Consider the following 18,570-nt stretch of genomic DNA (forward strand, 5'->3'; position numbering starts at 1 on the left):
TGTTACAATTGAAGTCTGTGTGAGAATTACTCTGCTGATGGTGTTGAATTTGGACTCTTTTTCACCTTGAAACTCTCCGTCTCTCTCTGGTCACTGTTCACATTCACATGCAAAGAAAAGTTCACAAGATAACTTGCATTTTTATTCACCGAAGGAATTGTACAGTAATGCTAATGGTATTTACAACTGTGCATGATAGTTACCTTCATCGGAATGAAATGCCATGCGAGGTATTCCCCACATGAATAATGAGTAAAATCCTCACAAATAAATGAAAACAAAATGCAAGTTTTCCCGGATGGACTGATAGAAGAAATATATCACAGACTAAGTGGGGAATGGAGCAAGGAAATATTTCATTGTCACTTTTTTTTGTGTGTGAAAACATATATCCATCCAATGTGCATGTGAGGGAAAAAACCATACAAACATTGCAAGGTTTCACAAAAATGTGAAACGAAAAACGTTTTTGATTTTGAATGATGGTGAGATAATATTCTTCAGTTGTTCAAAAGGGACTCAAACAGCTTGTAGTTCACATACATATGAATACATAAGTTAATGAAATGTATCTGACAGTGACACTGACTCCACTCTTTTACGATATTTTAGCACAAGCAATTTGCAACACATGGCATGATTCCAGAATTTCATAAAACATAAAATATCTTTTTCTGACCTATTAAACTATAAAGGAACTTTTTTTTTTTATCTAAAGTCAAGCACAATCACAGACAGATCTTTGATGGAGAAACAGAAATTTAAGTTTCAATCAAATTTCAGACATCTCGTATATTTTTTTGTTGTAGTACTGTACTGGTAATGTGGTATCCTGCCTTGGTTTGTAACAGTGACCAAGTGCAATTCACTCACAGATTCTAGACCATATATTAGACAAAGTAAAAGAAGCTTTGCTTTTCCTAATATATGTTGTCCCAGAGTAGCCTTCACAGGAAAACATTTGAATTGTGCAGTCTTTGTCTTGATGAGTAAAGATCTTGTTTTTAACTTTTCTCAACAAAAATCAATTTGCTTTTTAGATATTACACACAAAACAAGAGAGACAGAGATTAAAGTTCAAAGGAAGAGAAGGGGATGCTGTCGCTGGCTCTGCCGCTACGAGGGTTGGGACCTCTAGGTTGCCACTCGGGAACATCATCGCCATAGACACCAGCGTAGTAGTAGTGTCGTTGGATGCCGTGGTTGAGTTCACACAGGTAAGTAACGCCATCGACAATGTAAGGCTGAACGTCTGTGTTTCGCATGTCCAGTCGGCCTGTTTTGACCAGGTTGTCAAAGGCCTAAAAACAGGAAAATAACTTGAAATACATTGAGTGTTTAGTTGACTGATTTATAAAACGCTTAATGATTGGTGGTGACCATCCATCATTATACACTAAAGTGGAATCTCCTTCAAAAATAAAGAGCCTATATTTTGCAGATTTACCATGTGTAATGTCTAAAAATATACCTTATTTTAAGACTGCCTCCCTTCTAAGACCTGGTTTTCTCAGATTATTTGAGGCATTAAAAGGGGTGTTCTACTGTCTTTCATCCAAAGGCCAATAAACCAGCTCTTCTCAACATGAGAATCTCCAACAATTGAGGCTGAGCGCTGTTTAGAGATCGTGCATTTAGAGCGCTTACTTCCCTTTGTTTCTCACATCTTCTGAACACGGTCAATTCATTGTCTGATTTTGGTCAAGATTTGCTATGTGAAGAATAGCTCTTTATTCAGAATGAAATCATAAGGCCCCCCCAAAAAATAGGTGTTGTTACGGTAACATAGCCAACAAAAATAGGGTAGGAAGGTAGGCAATCACTTTTTTTTTTTACTTTTTTTTCTAATGTGTACAAATTAAACCTACTTGACAGGGAAATAAGTGTGCGACTCGGGCGCTTTCGCTTTCATTGCGTTTTCTGCACTCGTTTTCTTGTTTTTGTGTGTGTTTTTTTGACAATTATGTAATAAAAAGTTATGGGGTCGGCCCCTAAAAATAGGGTAGGTCGGGTTACCGTAACCACACCTATTTATTTTTTAGGCCTAACCTGAAAATGTTGCCAGGCTACCGATTTGTTGGTTCCTTTCTCTGTGTCTCTCCAAAACTCAAAGGTTTGCATGAGCATACCAGGAGACATTAACATTCAGACCTTTATTGCAATCAGCCATCTAATACACAGGTGTTTGAGCTATAAATAGCTTCGTGTTCAAGGCGAGCAGACAACCGCATAGCAGCTACTGTGACAAAGGGGGACTACTGCGGCACTGTGTCGCATGATCAACAACTTACAATGCAGGCGGGCTCTTCGTGGTTGTTGCCCCAGATGTAGATGTTGGTCAGTGACATGTTGGTCTTCATGGCGTCGGCTATGGCACACAGCCCTGGACTGCTGATGTTGTTGTGGACTATCACCAGGCTGAAACAGTCACCACAGTAACTCAACGTCATCATCAACACCAGCAAACGCATCATCTCTGACAGCATTGGTGGTAGGACAGGTCTATACTATGTCAGTCCATTTTTACTCTATGCCTCTTAGAGCTTCAAGTATCACCGCAAGAGAACCCATGTGCAGATCCCAAAACACCCACTGTAAACTGTGCTACCTACTTTCACTTTTGCTTTCATATTACATGTATCTATAATGCATATCTGTTGCTGTTTCTACCTGCTTCCTGCCAGGAACATTCGCTGTAGTTACTTTGCTACCATTTTTAAAAACTTTAAACTTGAAGGAGTTACTTCCCATGTCATGGCAACGGCATTGGAGAAGACACCATTCTGTGCGGGAGGCAATGGGGTATTCCCCTTTTTTTTGTTGAGAACTCCGATTTTCTTGTTGTCTCGAGGCCAGACCTGTTTACCCCCCCACATGAAAATCAGGAATGCAACTGTTACTTTTCCGTAATTTGAGGCATCTTTGAGTAATCTTTTTTATCAACCATAAACCAGCTCGAAAATGATTAAACGACACGTTAATTCGCGCACTACCATGCAAAACAAGTACAAAATTGATAACCATGTTTAACAGTATTGTACTACACACACAGAAGCTCGATCACACACACCACAAACACACAACACAAGACACCTGATACATATGCAAGTTAACAAAGTTAAGTTTACTTTATCTAAAAAAAAAACTAAAAAATAACAGTATTCAGGGGCGGAGCAAGAGAGCTAGAGGGGGGGGGGGGGGGGTACAACCTGGGGTCCAGGGGTTGGGGGGTCTGGCTGAAGAATTTTAGCTATTTTATTAACAATTTGTGGCTTATCCTTGATTTTAAACATGATAAACTGGTGTCAGCAGCCACTCGTTATATTTCTTTTAAAGTTAGTATTAAATAATAGCAATTTATCTTCATTGATATCTGCTTCCGACAAAAACAAAAATTTCACAGACAGAAAATGTTTTGTTTTTTCCCACAGACTGAATTTTTGTGTTTTTTGTTGATTTTTTGACAGCAAGGGGGGGGGGGGGGTCCGGAACCCCTGTATCATCCCCCCCCCCCCCCACCCCCGTACTTTGCCCTTGGACTATTTACAGTCAAGATGCATGTGAACAAAACCACCTTACATTCTGTCACATCAGACATCCTGCATTAATAGTCATAATAACTCGATCTCTTCAGAAGCTACCTTTAATTTTAGAGGACCGATTCGTTTATTTCCTTTAAACATTTTGTTGTAAGTTTTTCGATTCAAAGAACTGTGATCTTTGCTATATTGGAGAAATATTAATGGAGATCAGTTTTAGACTCAGAAAGACTTGAATTTCGGCAACAGCACAAGTCACTGAAGAGCGCGACCATAGACCTACATCTATGTCTCTGGCGTGACTGACCGTAGTGAGAGATCGGTTCGCAGGTCCGGGAGATTCTGTGGAAGTAGAGACCTAAATCAAATAAACTCGATGCGAAGCAGGCTCATGTTTTGCCAAACATAATTTCGTGTTTTTGTTTGTTTCCATGTTCATTTGTGTACTGCATTTTGTTAAAACTAATGCTGCGTCTAGCCTCGCTAACTGACTTAGCTTTGTTGTTGCACTGATCTCAAGTCGATCACCAAAATGAATGTGGTTCGCTCTTCTTAAACTTCACCAGACACCGCCACTTGACTTAATAGTTTTGCCGATATTCCTGTACAACTTTCGCTTTTTTGGTTGGCATTTCGTCCCCACAGAGATCGGCCCAAAATTACCCTTCGGACCAATGTCGATCTCAAAACCGCGGAATCCGACAAATACCTTGCTGTACACATGCGCAGAAAAGGCTGTTTCGGTCAGCCTTGAAATCACAATCCTGGTGACTACCACAATTTCGACTTCGAATTTTCACCCACGAAAAAGATTCTCTCGACCGCAATTTCCGGAATTTTCGGTAGATTTCCGTAATACCGGAATTTAGACCCCAAATCCGTAATAATTCCGGACAATCCGGGAGGGTAAACAGGTCTGCAAGGCCTTCCTGAGTCCAAAATTGAATTCACGAAGACTTTACGATGTATTCTTATGGACAATACAGTGCCAAAGCTTCGTGAAGTACATTTTGCGAAGTCAACCTTGCCCAATCAATATCAAGCTTTAAAAGAAGTTGGGGAGGGGGGAACCACTCAACTTCTTCTTCTTCTGCCAGGCATGGGAATTCCAAAATAATTAAACAACTCTGAAAATAGGCCGAGGTCCAGGGGCCGCCTAGACGGGGTACAGGGGCAGAGCCCCGTTGGGGGGACCAGGGGGCATAGCCCCCCGGAAGGAAAATGATTTTTAGCATTTTAGACCAATATTTTGATAGTTCTCGTGTAAGCAAATAATGGATAGAGAGACAATAGTATACATATAATTTAATTTACCTTTTTTTTGCTGCGGACAATTTTTTATTTTCGCTGAAACGTAATTTCCTTTTCGCGGAAATCCACGATTTCGCGGACAATTCACATGCCTGTTCTGCGTTCATCGGTTGAAACTCCCACGTACACTCGTGGTTTTTTTGTGCACAAGTGGGTTTTTACATGAATGACTGTTTTTACCCCGCCAGCCATACGCCGCTTTCGGGGGAAGCCATAACCAGTGTACTAACCACTTGAGGGTAGTGTTGCAGTGAGTGATGGCCTCAGCGATGTGCATAGCACCATCATCCTCCAGCCTGTTGTAGCCGAGGTCCAGCATCTCCAGCCCTGTGTTGTGCTGCAGCAGGTTGGCCAGCTCCTTGGTGCCGTCACGCGTGATGCGGTTACTGCACACACCCGTCACAACAATCAGCACTCCTATTAAGCTTAAGGCTATAGCTTTTCATTAGAGAGTGCAAGCGATAGAAGACACACAGATACCAGTCACCATAAAAGTACAGTCAAACCAGTTATGTCTCCTGTGATGATATTGATGATGTAATCTAATGATGTCATCTAATAGGATGTGGTAATGGTGCTTTTGCACATGCACACATCTATTAAGCTAAGGGCAATATAACTGTTCATTAAAGGGTGCAAGCGATAGAACTAGAAGCCACACAGGAACCAGTCACCATAAAAGTACAGTCAAACCTGTCTCTAATGACGACCCATGGAACCAACGTACAGTGGTCCTTATGGTTGTTACGAAAAGGGATTTATAAAAGAACAAGAAGAGCAAACGCTCGATCGAGTCACTTTCGCAGTTCTGAATATTATATGAGGCATCAGATGGACAGGAAGAAATTGCTATTCACAACCCAATGAGTCACGTTCACATAAAATTTGAGCCCGGTCACTTTTATAGTTTCCGAGAAAAGCCCAACGTTAAGTTGTGTGTTGCCGAACAGAAAAGGCTAGTTATCTCCCTTGTTTTTCTGATAACGTTCGTAAAAGGCAACAGATGTAAATACTTTGATGTAAAGAATAATCCTACAAAGTTTCAATCACATCCGATGAACTTTGTCAAAGATATAAAATGTCTAATTTTTCCTTTGACGCTGACCTGTGACCTTGAAAAAGGTCAAAGGTCAACGAAACCATCGTTAAAGTGTAGAGGTCATTGGAGGTCACGACTAAACAAAATATGAGCCCGATCGCTTTGATAGTTTCCGAGAAAAGTCCAACGTTAAGGTGGTGTCTACGGACGGCCGGCCGTCCGGCCGGCCGGCCGGATGGCCAGCCGGCCGGACAGACTAACACTGACCGATTACATAGAGTCACTTTTTCTCAAGTGACTCAAAAAATGAAACTGTGATGTAAAAATAATCAATCTAATATGTGTATAATAACATGGGTGAAACTTTTCCGCCTCAGGGCGGAAATCCGCCAAATGAAATTGGTCAAATAAGGAATTCCTTATTTTGAAAATCTTTTTTGCCCGCGATCCGATCCGTATTTCCCCAAACACAGTGACCGGACATCGCTGAGTCTTTGTTTCACTGAGCGCACGAATTATCGGACTACAGCTTGGCATTTGTTACCATTGTTTAATGTGCAAATTTGTGCGTTTGAGATACCAAGAGAGGCCTACTTTTACCCTTAAAAGCCTGATTTTTCGTTTTCTTCCGGGGGGCTTTGCCCCCCTGGGCCCCCTAGCAGGGCATTGCCCCTGCACCCCAACAGGGCCTGGGCGGCCCCTGGACTCATTTTCCTTATTTTCAATTCTGATCAGTTTCACCCATGTAATAAATAGCCCAAACAAATGCTTATTTGGCATAGAAAGTTTGAGTGAAGTGGATTGTTTATTTGTGATAGTGATACAAAAAGCAGTTTTAAAAAGAGAAACTCACCAGCTGAGGTTGATGTATGTGAGCGTGAAGTTGTGCATGAGATTCTCCGCCAGTCTAAAGGCTCCGAAGTCTCGCATGTCGTACTTCTCTAGGTGAATCTCTTTTATTGTTGTGTTAACCTGCAGTCACAGGCAACAATCGTTTGTCAATTATCAACAATACCGATGACTGGTGATTATTATCAACAACAACACACTAATAACAATAACAACAATAAAAAAATAACTAAGTTCAATAGTTACAGCATTAAAGTGATACACTGCTACTGACCATTCTCTACAAACTGCAAAATGCAAACATTTTAAACTTCTAAAATATAATTATAAGATCAAGAAAAAAGTTTCAAGAAGAAATGCAGCATAAACAAAGAAAGAATCAAGATATCTGAGAAACGAATCAAGCATAAAAAACCCACATGACAACTTCTTTTCAGAAAGGACATTTTGCACTGCACATCAGCAACTACATCCACAATTATATGAAGACACACAAGCAAGTAAGCTCCACTCTTCTTCATGTCGATGCCTGCTGTCAGACATGTGTGGCCCCTTTGCACGTTGAATGGCCAATGTGACGTAGAGCAATCAAGAATTCTTTTACTAGAGATTTGAGAAACTTCAATGTTTATCCAAAGTATTTTGAATATATGGCACACTCAACAGTCTCCACGCTAAGCGTAGTAGACATGCTGTCCGTTAGATATCCAAGCATGCTAGGTTTCGCTTTTACAACAGACACATAAAACCCCTCCAGGAAGTTACCTTAACACCGAGACACCATGTGATAACTCTAGTAGAGGCCCTTTCATGCTTATGATATATTAATCTGCTTGTAACTTTTTAATCTGCTTATGATTTTTGAATCTGCTAATGTGTTTTTTGTGTGTGTAAATTGTAATCTTATACAAAAAATTGAATCTACATATGATTTTTCAGCATGCTTATGCTACATGTGATGACTACATAGCACAAGTACCAACCTTGAGCATTTTGGCAAAGTGAACAGTGGGCTCCTCCATGTGTGTGAAGAGAATGGGGCGGTTGACGTTGATGGACTTGATCGTTGAGTTATGGAGAAGGACGGTGCCCAGAGCTATCACGCTCTCTGTCCTCTGCAAAGACATATTTCATCAACAGAAAGAATACAGTGGAACCTGTCTCTAAGGACCACCCAAGGGACAGACTAAAAGTGGTCTTCAGAGACAGGTGCTTGTTAATTATGGAAAAGTGAATTATAGAGAGAGAAAGCTCATTGGGGACCCTTTTGGGTGGTCGTTTTGGACAGGTGGTTGTTCTAAAGAGGTGATCGCTGGGGCAGGTTTTACTGTTCCAATCTATAATGATTATATCTTAGGGTTAGCTTTTCTATAGCGTATGTCCCGTAAGTGACTCCAAGTGCTTTACAAATACATGTACATCATAAAGCATAAAATCATACCCCAAAAAATGTATCACCGAACAAAACAAAAACAAAGCATACTGAGCGTAAATAACACACATAATATAGAAAGCACGGAGAGCATAGATTACTGTGGTTCTGGCTGTATAACCTGTCATTATTATGATTATCATTATTATATTTTGGTCAAAAACGCAAATAAGTTTCATTACTGTACCAGGTCTGTATCTCCCAGGTCGAGGTGCTCCAGAGAGGTGTTGATCTGCAGGGCCTGAGCAAAATGCATGCCTCCCTTGTGTTCCTTGGTCTCCAGCTTGTTGCCGTTCAGTCGCAGCAGCCTCAGCGTCTCATTGGTCTAAGTTACGCAAAACAAACACAGAGAGATTGAATACTAGCTTAATAAAAGAAACATAATGCCTAACTCAATTACTCTGTAAATCAATCAATCACGTGTGCCTTTAATTCATTGTTTCCCAGGTACGGATATATCCGTACCCGCTCATATGGCTCTATCTGACCTGGTACGAATATATCCTAACACACAGTCACTTCCTGTAACGTCGATCTAACGTCTGCATTCCATCGTGTTGATACACAGTTACTTCACAGTTACTATACAATTCAGAGTGACCTTCTGCAGCACATCTGGTCTCGGCTAAAATAATCTTGGTCAACATAGGTGGGGTAGAAAGTGTTAAAGCAACCCTTTTCTATGACCATACACTCATTAACTCTGTTCCACTACTGATCTTTATCAACAGTGTGTATCCAAAGCATGTCTATTCAGTTGTGACAGGGTGACCCGTCACCAATTATAGAGTAAAGCTGTTGTCATTGTCCAGTCTAGTGTTTGTATTTCATCTTGCCAACCGATTTGTGTTTTGTGTCATTTCATTATTCTTTGAACTAAAAGTACTGGTGTGCACCTGCCATGTCCAGCTGCAAACAGTCTCCTTTTGAGTGAAGCAATTTTCTTAATCCCCCAATACCACAACTTGAAGTAGACAGACCCCCTGTGTCTGAGGCAGGCAACCCTGTCTGCAGGGGAAGTATTATGCAATCTGACATACACCCCTGAGGTTTGGGGAAGTGTGAAGTGGGTGTGATTTCCTTTGATACTGATAGTGAGAGATCAAAGAAGCCTGTCAGCTCTGGTTGGAAGGTCCCTTACCCTCTTCCCCCCCCCCCCCCCCCTTTCTTCTTGTCTTTAACTAATTATTTTAACTTATTATCTTAGAATGTTGTGTTACTAATAGTTACAAGGATTTTGATTGGATGTTTGTGACCCCATCTCTTTTCTGCATAATTGAGCGTAATCTTCTCCTTCTTCTTCATGGACTGAAACTCCCACATTCACTCATATTTTTGCACACGTGGGTTTTTACGTGTATTACTGTTTTTACCCCGCCATTCAGGCAGCCATACGCCACTTTTGGGGGAATTGAGAATAATTATTTTTCAGATTCAGCTCAGCGTCTCTCTTCTCAAATATACATACATGCAAGGCCTTGGCTAGTGACTCTGCCCCTGCTGGCCCGATGTCATTGCACATCAAGTTCAACTCTTTCAGTGTCGTGTTCCTCTGAAACAAAAAAAAGGTTTCAGAAAGGTGCAACTCATTTTAACTTAAACCATGCAGTTAAACACAGTAACTAACCAAATGTAATGCTTCATGCTGTCTTGTAAACATTTTCTATGACGTTCTTCAAAACATATAACAAGAGAAAAGGAGATAGAAGAAAATGCAACTGCTGACTTAAAGCCAGCTTCTTCTTCTGCGTTCATGGGTTGAAACTCCCACGTACACTTGTGTTTTTTGCGCAAGTGGGTTTTTATGTGTATGACCGTTTTCACCCTGCTATATAGGCATGCAGCCATACCGGCATACGCCTCTTCCAGGGGAACTCACAGCTAGCATGTTTCCCAGCACTTTAGCTCCAGCATCAGTGATGTTGTTGTAGCGGAGATCCACCGACGTGATAAAACTGTTTTTGTCAAGGAACTTGGCCAGCAGGGGGCAGTCTTTGTCCGTGAAGCGCTTTTCACACAGCAGCTGGTTGTTCCCCGCCAGGTACAGGTGCATGCTGGAATTGAAATCTCTGAAAAACACATTGCACATGTTGTACTCATTGTGTGTAAAATTAATTGTTGTCTTTTAAATCTCTCAGTTCAGCCTATAGAGGTGCACGTGCACAAAGTTACTGTGGTTAGTGGAACAAAATATGAGGTGCTGAATGTGTTTTAAACGTTTTTCTGTGAGGGATATTTTCACAATTTAAGGGCTGTAAAGGGGCCTTTTCACCAGAGCCGTCACTAATTTCACCCTCACAAAACCGCTTGCAAAGTTGCAAAAAATGCATTTTGCTGGCATTGAGTGCATATATTCCCTAATTTATATCCCTATCCTCAGTGTGATCAGGTGTGCACAAAATTAACATCAGGGCTGGTATGGGGTCTCTTGTCAAGGTGATGATCTTATTGCCTGTGTAAGCTTTTATGTTCCACAGTTGCAGTGAGTGACTACATAATTAACAGTTAATTTGCAGGTGTGTGACTGTATAGTTCATAAACTAGCTTGCTTATACATTATACTATTTTCTAGGAAATTAGATGACTAATTGAAATCAATGACAATTTCATTATCATACTTTGCATATGAACATGGGAACAAAGAAAACAACAAATTATATATCACTTATTCATGATTTAGGCTTAGCACTGAGGAAATGGACATGTTCACAAAGCATGTTGTAGTCACATAATACAGACGCAATGTAAAGCACTTAGGCTTGTAACTATATATGTATTCATTTAAAATCACAGATGACATGACATGCAAAAAGGCTCATCATTCAATCAGGCAGATTAAGACAGAAGTTCAGGATGGATTATGCCAATTATTACACACACAGAGCCTTCCGTATTTATTTCCAGAGGCAACTACTCATAATAATAATAATAATAATAAATGAGCATTTATATAGCCTGGGAATGAGTAAAAGTGGTTTGGGCGTACTGACGGGAACATTTTGCATTTTAAGCATTTCTAAGGGCACACGGAGGCTCTTTTCTTACACAATTAGAAAAGGACTTGGTCGTATTTACGACGAAAGGTGTATCATTCCCAGGCCTGAATAATAAGTGACAATTATTACATATTCATCTACCACAACTTGTCAAAACTATCTTCATTTACCATTTTCAAGAGCAATTGAAATCAGTCCATATTTCAGGCCAAATAGTACTTTCCCTCTTCATGCATAGCTCCCTCATCCCCCTCCACAAGAAAAAATAAATAAAAATCCAAGACACGAACCTGTGCAATAAAAAAAAATTGTGTTGGTGCAGTCATATTTTCTATTCAACAAGGCGGTAAAAGTGCTGTGCGTGCAAAGTGGAGCACACACACAAAAAAGAAGGAATTCAGAGAGGGAAAAAGTACTCTTCTTGACTGATCATTCAGATGTTGTTACCAACAATTTCCAAACAATTCTATCTGTTGCTAAGCAAAACTTGAAGCAAGATGGTGTCTGAAGTGACACATAAGTGTTCCACATCATATAAAATCAAAGGTATAGAAACCTGATGCCAAAATTCATGTAAATATATTATTATTATTTTTTTTATTCTCTTTATTTATATAGCGCCTTATCCGAAGTTCAAAGCGCTTTATGCCGTGTGAGATGGAATTTTTTACACAATATATCACGCATTCACATCGACCAGCAAACCTCAAGCCTGTTAGGCGAATGTTCACTTTTCGCGGCCTTTATTCCAAGTCACACGGGTATTTGATGGACATTTTTATCTATGCCTATACAATTTTGCCAGGAAAGACCCTTTTGTCAATCGTGGGATCTTTAACGTGCACACCCCAATATAGTGTACACGAAGGGACCTCGGTTTTTCGTCTCATCCGAAAGACTAGCACTTGAACCCACCATCTAGGTTAGGAAAGGGGGGAGAAAATAGCGGCCCGACCCAGGGTCGAACACGCAACCTCTCGATTCCGAGATATATGCGAGTCACGAGTTATTACAAAATCAGGGGAGGGTATAAATATGAACATGTGTGCAACATGCGTGCTTGTGGGGTATGGACCATATTTCTACTCATAAGTTTAAAATGATTGTTTGTGAACTTCGTTTGGATGATATGATCAATTAATAAACACAAATGTAATAGAGACAATATCTTTTTCTATGATAACACTTGATTATTTATTCACTGAATCATTGAAGAGTTCCGTCACAAATCCTACGTGACACGTGGTGAATTTTTGGCAGCAGGTTTGAATTAATATCCCTTGCTTTCCTTGCACAGAAATGTAAATTTATTCTGAAAATTCAAGTGAAGTGCAGCTACAATGTTTACTAGTGCAAATCAGCATTAAGTTTAATTCATCACAGTCAAATCGTGCAGTTGAGCTTCATGCATTAATTAACTGGTTTTGGCTTTTGCCAGTGAAAATCATTAGATTTTTAACATTTTTAACACTGTGAGTTCTCAGTAAAGAACAACAAAAAACACAGTCAATTTATTAGTATCATCACAGCATAGATGTTGTAATTTTCAACCCAACCTTTGTTTGTTATTAAAAACGACCACACAAAATGTTTAGTGCACAATAACGTACTGAATGATACAGAACCACATATTTTGAAATACAAACGATATGAATATAAAGGATGAACAACCAGAGAAGAATATTTCATGAGGGAAGTATAATCATCAACAGCAACAACATCAAGAAGAACAGTAGCCTGTAGTCATGAGATAACATTAACAACACAGGGGCATGCCATGCAGCATACTTGTTCTCACACAAAAACAGGAATGCATTAATAAAGAGGGGCACCCATGGAAAATCAGACAAGGGAACTACATGTAAAAGTGTCCAGAACAGTGCATAAAAAAGACAGCAGATAAGAATGAATATAAAATCAACCATCCTCTGCATGGGTTAAAACATTTTTTTTCGGTAATCCAACACCAGTCAGAAGAATGACTGTTGAATTTACATCAGGGGCATAGAATTAGAAGGAATAACAAAAGGAAACAAGTCGCGTAAGGCGAAAATACAACATTTAGTCAAGTAGCTGTCGAACTCACAGAATGAAACTGAACGCAATGCAACGCAGCAAGACCGTATACTCGTAGCATCGTCAGTCCACCGCTCATGGCATAGGCAGTGAAATTGACAAGAAGAGCGGGGTAGTAGTTGCGCTGGGAAGGATAGCACGCTTTTCTGTACCTCTCTTCGTTTTAACTTTCTGAGCGTGTTTTTAATCCAAACATATCATATCTATATGTTTTTGGAATCAGGAACCGACAAGGAATAAGATGAAATAGTTTTTAAAACGATTTCGGAAATTTAATTTTGATCATAATTATTATATATTTTAAATTTTCAGAGCTTGTTTTTCATCCAAATATAACATATTTATATGTTTTTGGAATCAAAAAATGACGAAGAATAAGATGAAAGTAATTTTGGATCATTTTATAAAAACATAATTTTAATGACAAGTTTCCGATTTTTAATGACCAAAGTCATTAATTAATTTTTAAGCCACCACGCTGAAATGCAATACCGAAGTCCGGGCTTCGTCGAACATTACCCGACCAAAATTTCAACCAATTTGGTTGAAAAATGAGGGCGTGACAGTGCCTCCTCAACTTTCACGAAAAGCCGGATATGACGTCATCAAAGACATTTATCAAAAAAATGAAAAATACGTTCGGGGATTTCATACCCAGGAACTCTCATGTCAAATTTCATAAAGATCGGTCCAGTAGTTTAGACTGAATCGCTCTACACACACACAGACAGACACACACACACACGCACATACACCACGACCCTCGTCTCGATTCCCCCCTCTACGTTAAAACATTTAGTCAAAACTTGACTAAATGTAAAAACAGCAAACTACAAACTGAATCCACGAAAATAAGGTAACACCCAAGCCCATGCTTAAATTATACTTACTCCCCTTTAGCCTGGGCGCTGTTACAAGAACATGAACAGTTCAGAAAATTGTCATAATGTTCCCATAAAAAATATAACTGTTGACAGCAATGTTGGCTCCACAGCAAGTCTGCTTTGACAAAGTGAAACTGTTATCAACTGTGATTGTCAAAACAGCAACAAGAGTTCCACACAAATATGTCATAATTATACTCTTGAGTAAACAATTAGAAAACAAAGAGGTCTCAGAAATATGACAGAAGTAGAATTTCCATGGCACTTATTTTCCTGTCCGTAGATCTCAGAAAAACAAATTAAAGAAGCAAAGTACCATACAATTTGCAGTGTCAGCCTCAGTCTCTGTTTTATGTTCTGTTTAATCTATGGGTGTGAGAGAGAGTGCAGATGCATGCATGTGAGGATTCATACGCTTTAAATCATCTCAGAATAATTCGAATACCTTTTTCTGTTTTTTTTTTACTTTTTCTTTTCTTTTTTAGCACCAAATATTTGATTGGTTTACCTTATATTGTCTTGTATTTATGTCAAAGATGCTTTTTAGTTAGGGGCAGTCATTAAACACACAAGTGCCGTTGAGAAAATATTAAAAAAAACATTTTAACACATGTCAATTACAAACAAGTATCATGCAAATACAAACTTACAGTGCATTCTGGTCCTTCTCTCTGTCCAGCATCTTTGCAATGTATGGATGAGGCTTCACTCCTAGCTCTGTACAACTCGTTTCAAAATGAAACAGCGATGACAAAATGTCCGACATGGCTGCAGCTTTTTACTCTCTTCACAGCTCTGGAAACATTAAAAAAAAACCAAAAAAACCAGAAAAGAATGTTATCTTTATTTTCGATATTACTTCAAAGTTGCATGTTTTTAAACATGTGCCCTGGTCATGCTATGGAACTTTCTTAATGTGTGTGTGTGTGTGTGTGTGTGTGTGTGTGTCTCCCGACTTCTGAGCCAAATCTTCATGTACACATACCCATAGCACAAACAGATCGACACTTATAACCTTGTTAGTTGTTGATAAATATCGAAAAAAGATTACACTTAAGTAAAATCTCGTCACTCACATTTACAGCTCAACGTCGATGGGTTCAGTAAAGCTGGGAACGACAGTCTGCTCGGAGCCAAAACACAAACGAAAAGTATAGCTACCCTTTACTTCCGGTTGTGGCCATGACGACGCTGAAGCAGAGTAGTGTCCCCTGATTGTGTCAATTTACCGAATCAGCATCAAATCCGTTTCTTTGATTCTTGTGCTTTACTTATATTTCGGTTTTTCACCAATTGTGGGGTTTTGCTTTACATGCAAGGAATAACGAGGGAATGGCCGAAAATAAACCAAATAGCAAAACTGAGTGAACAGCATTGAAACAAAGATATCCTCCAATAACCGGTTCTCTCCAATGGATGCCGCATTTTAATTTAGTTTTTGACTAGTTATTTGTACAACTTGTCAGTTAGTTAGTTGTTGTTGCTTTTTAGGTCCAGCGGACCATATAGGCCAAATCAGGACCTCACAAGTTTAACATTACACAAATTTAAATTAAACCAATTTCAAAAAACAAAGTCAGGTACAACTTGTTTCCCTCTACGATTTTGCATTACTTCTCAGTCAAAAGCGATCCATTTGGTAGCTGGAAAAGAGCGCTTTTTGTCGTGCCTTGTTTGTTGCTTTGGTCTTTATGTAAACACAAATATTTGTTTGCACTTTTCCCGGGCTCTACTGACTCATTCTCATCTCCCCTCCCTCTGTAGGTCAAACGATCACGAGTCCGGTGTTGATGCTCATTTGCTATGCAAGTTAATTTTGTCATTGTTTTTTCTTCGTCTTCGTCATTTTAAGAACTTGGCGCAAAATGTTTCTTCACTGTTCTCATTTCTTCATTCATTTTTGCTGCTCATTGGTTTGTTGGTCATTCTTTCATGTCCGTGTGTTTCTCTGTTTACTCAGCTGCAGATACCGTAAGTTTTGAAGTGTGAAAGCTTTTGGCTGTGCATGTGGTAACACACACACACACCGACTGTCTCCCCCACTCTCTCTCATCGGCCCCATCTCCCCACTTTTTCTCTCCCCACTCTATGTCTGTCTGCCTCTCTCTTTCTCTCCCCACTCTGTCTGTCTCTGTCTTTCTCTCCCCACTCTATGTCTGTCTGTCTCTCTCTTTCTCTCCCCACTCTGTCTGTCTGTCTGTCTTCCCACTCTATGTCTGTCTGTCTCTCTTTCTCTCCCCACTCTATGTCTGTCTGTCTGTCTGTCCGACCGTCTCCCCACTCTATGTCTGTCTGTCTCCCCACTCTATGTCTGTCTGTCTCTCTCTTTCTCCTCCCACTCTGTCTGTCTCTCTTTCTCTTCCCACTCTATGTCTGTCTGTCTGTCTTTCTCTTCCCACTCTATGTCTGTCTCTCTCTTCCCACTCTATGTCTGCCTCTCTCTTTCTCTTCCCACTCTGTCTGTCTCTCTCTGTCTCTCCGGCCACTCTATGTCTGTCTGTCTCTTTCTCTCCACACTGTCTGTCTGTCTCTCTCTTCCCACTCTAGGTCTGTCTGTCTCTCTCTTTCTCCTCCCACTCTGTCTGTCTCTGTATTTCTCTCCCCACTCTATGTCTGTCTGTCTCTCTCTTTCTCTCCCCACTCTGTCTGTCTGTCTGTCTTCCCACTCTATGTCTGTCTGTCTGTCTGTTTCTCTCCCCACTCTGTCTGTCTCTCTCTATCTCTCCCCATTCTATGTCTGTCTGCCTCTCTCTTTCTATTCCCACTCTATGTCTGTCTGTCTGTTTCTCTCCCCACTCTGTCCGTCTGTTTCTCTCCCCACTCTATGCCGTCTGTCTGTCTCTCTCTTTCTCTCCCCATTCTATGTCTGTCTGCCTCTCTCTTTCTCTCCCCACTCAATGTCTGTCTGTCTGTCTGTCTCTTTCTCTCTCATACTCCCTGACCCAAAGTACAAGACCACAGCGCCACAGGACGTTGGCATTTCGTGCAAATATTTTATTCATTTTTTCTTGTACATTTTACCGGACATAGACACATGCATGCAGAGACTCATCACGCAAATCAAACGCGTGTATCTATATATATATGGGCAAGAATCTGTCATGGCGTCGAAAGAAGGAAAGAGCCCGCTTGAATTATTTGGCAGGCTCCTGCTTCTAATAAACTTTTTTTGCAAAGAACATCAGTTTTTGTGTTGGATGAAAGAGGATGAATGGACGAACGTTTTGGTATAACATGGTGGCAAATGTATGCCGTAAGCAATGAATAACAGACTTGTGATTCCAACCTTACCTAGTCATTCTGGAGAAAAAAGCGTTACGCGATTTTGGGTGCTTTCAGTTTTGTAAGAACTGTAGCCTACTCCGAACACGTGCGCGACCGGCGGTAAATCCTTCATACAAATCAGACAGGAAATGAATGCAGTGTTTAATGAGACCAAAAATGACCTCGACGGAGCTGCCAACTTCGTTCATTTTGCTTGGAAAAGTGATGCGAGATGTACGTTATTATCCTTGTGTAAATTCGGTATCGGTCAGTCAAACGGTCGTACAGTCCGCGGTAAATGTAAGATGGCCGCCAAAGATCGATTTCGAGGTTCACGCAGTCTACTAAGTCTAAAATGATATTAAAAAAATTGCTTGCAATGCATGCTTTGTCTGTGATTCGTAAAAATCGACACGATTTGTTGATTTTGTGTTAAGAAAAATTACTTATAACCAAAATAAAACGTTCTCGTTTTGCCGAGATGTTAATGTGACAAGCGTGACCTAACTAGTCTCCCTTGGTCATTTGCATATATGATCTATCAATGACAACAGGACTTTCACACCTACGTGCGAGATGGACGAGCCCAGCCCAACGGGTAAGTGTGCATGGTCGTCATCCAAATAGTAACGTACATCACTTTTGAGAATGAAACTGCTATAAATCGAGTGATTTCTTACGAAACATGATAAAAACAATGTTTGAAAGGAAAATGTATTCGTACCTGAATGATTCAGTCGAAAATCGAATGTTGTTGAATTTTTTTTTGTGGGGGGGGGGGGGGGGGGGGGGGGGGTGTGATGGTTTTGTGTAGGTGTTAGTGGTGCTTGGTTACCCATAGGTCTGTGACATTCTTAGTTTATATGATCAAAGCTCATTGGCAATTGCAAATATTCTTAGGGAGATAGGTTAGTCATGCTATCTAATTTTTACATTTACTCAAGTTTTGACTAAATATTTTAACATAGAGGGGGAATCGAAAAGAGGGTCGTGGTGTGTGTGTGTGTGTGTGTGTGTGTGTGTGTGTGTGTGTGTGTGTGCGTGCGTCTTTATGACATTTTACATCAGAGTTCCTTGGATTGATATCCCCGAAGTTTTTTTTCGTTTTTTCGATAAATGTCTGATGACGTCATATCCGGCTTTTCGTGAAAGTTGAGGCGGCACTGTCACGCTCTCATTT

The 18,570-nt window shown here is 40.2% G+C and overlaps 1 protein-coding gene across 2 annotated transcripts; it reads right to left on the reverse strand.

Annotated features, from left to right (window-relative positions):
• Nucleotides 1-128: 128 nt before the first annotated feature.
• LOC138978233 (leucine-rich repeat-containing protein 34-like) lies at nucleotides 129-15,540 on the reverse strand. 2 transcript variants are annotated; one of them, XM_070350902.1, is made up of 11 exons: nucleotides 15,203-15,540; nucleotides 14,777-14,921; nucleotides 14,133-14,150; nucleotides 10,050-10,239; nucleotides 9,639-9,722; nucleotides 8,358-8,495; nucleotides 7,722-7,853; nucleotides 6,743-6,861; nucleotides 5,081-5,236; nucleotides 2,292-2,418; nucleotides 129-1,301 (listed from the first exon to the last, which is right to left on the reverse strand). In XM_070350902.1, the coding sequence occupies exons 2-11, from the start codon at nucleotides 14,890-14,892 to the stop codon at nucleotides 1,071-1,073; spliced, it is 1,311 nt and encodes a 436-aa protein (XP_070207003.1). In that variant the 5' UTR covers nucleotides 14,893-14,921; nucleotides 15,203-15,540; the 3' UTR covers nucleotides 129-1,070. The 2 variants fall into 2 exon arrangements, with proteins under 2 accessions (XP_070207003.1, XP_070207004.1); XM_070350903.1 differs by lacking the exon at nucleotides 14,133-14,150 and having other exon boundaries at nucleotides 15,203-15,537.
• Between the last annotated feature and the right edge of the window lie 3,030 nt (nucleotides 15,541-18,570).

The sequence above is a fragment of the Littorina saxatilis genome, linkage group LG10 (assembly GCF_037325665.1).
Source record: "Littorina saxatilis isolate snail1 linkage group LG10, US_GU_Lsax_2.0, whole genome shotgun sequence".
Classification (NCBI taxonomy): Eukaryota; Metazoa; Mollusca; class Gastropoda; order Littorinimorpha; family Littorinidae; genus Littorina; species Littorina saxatilis.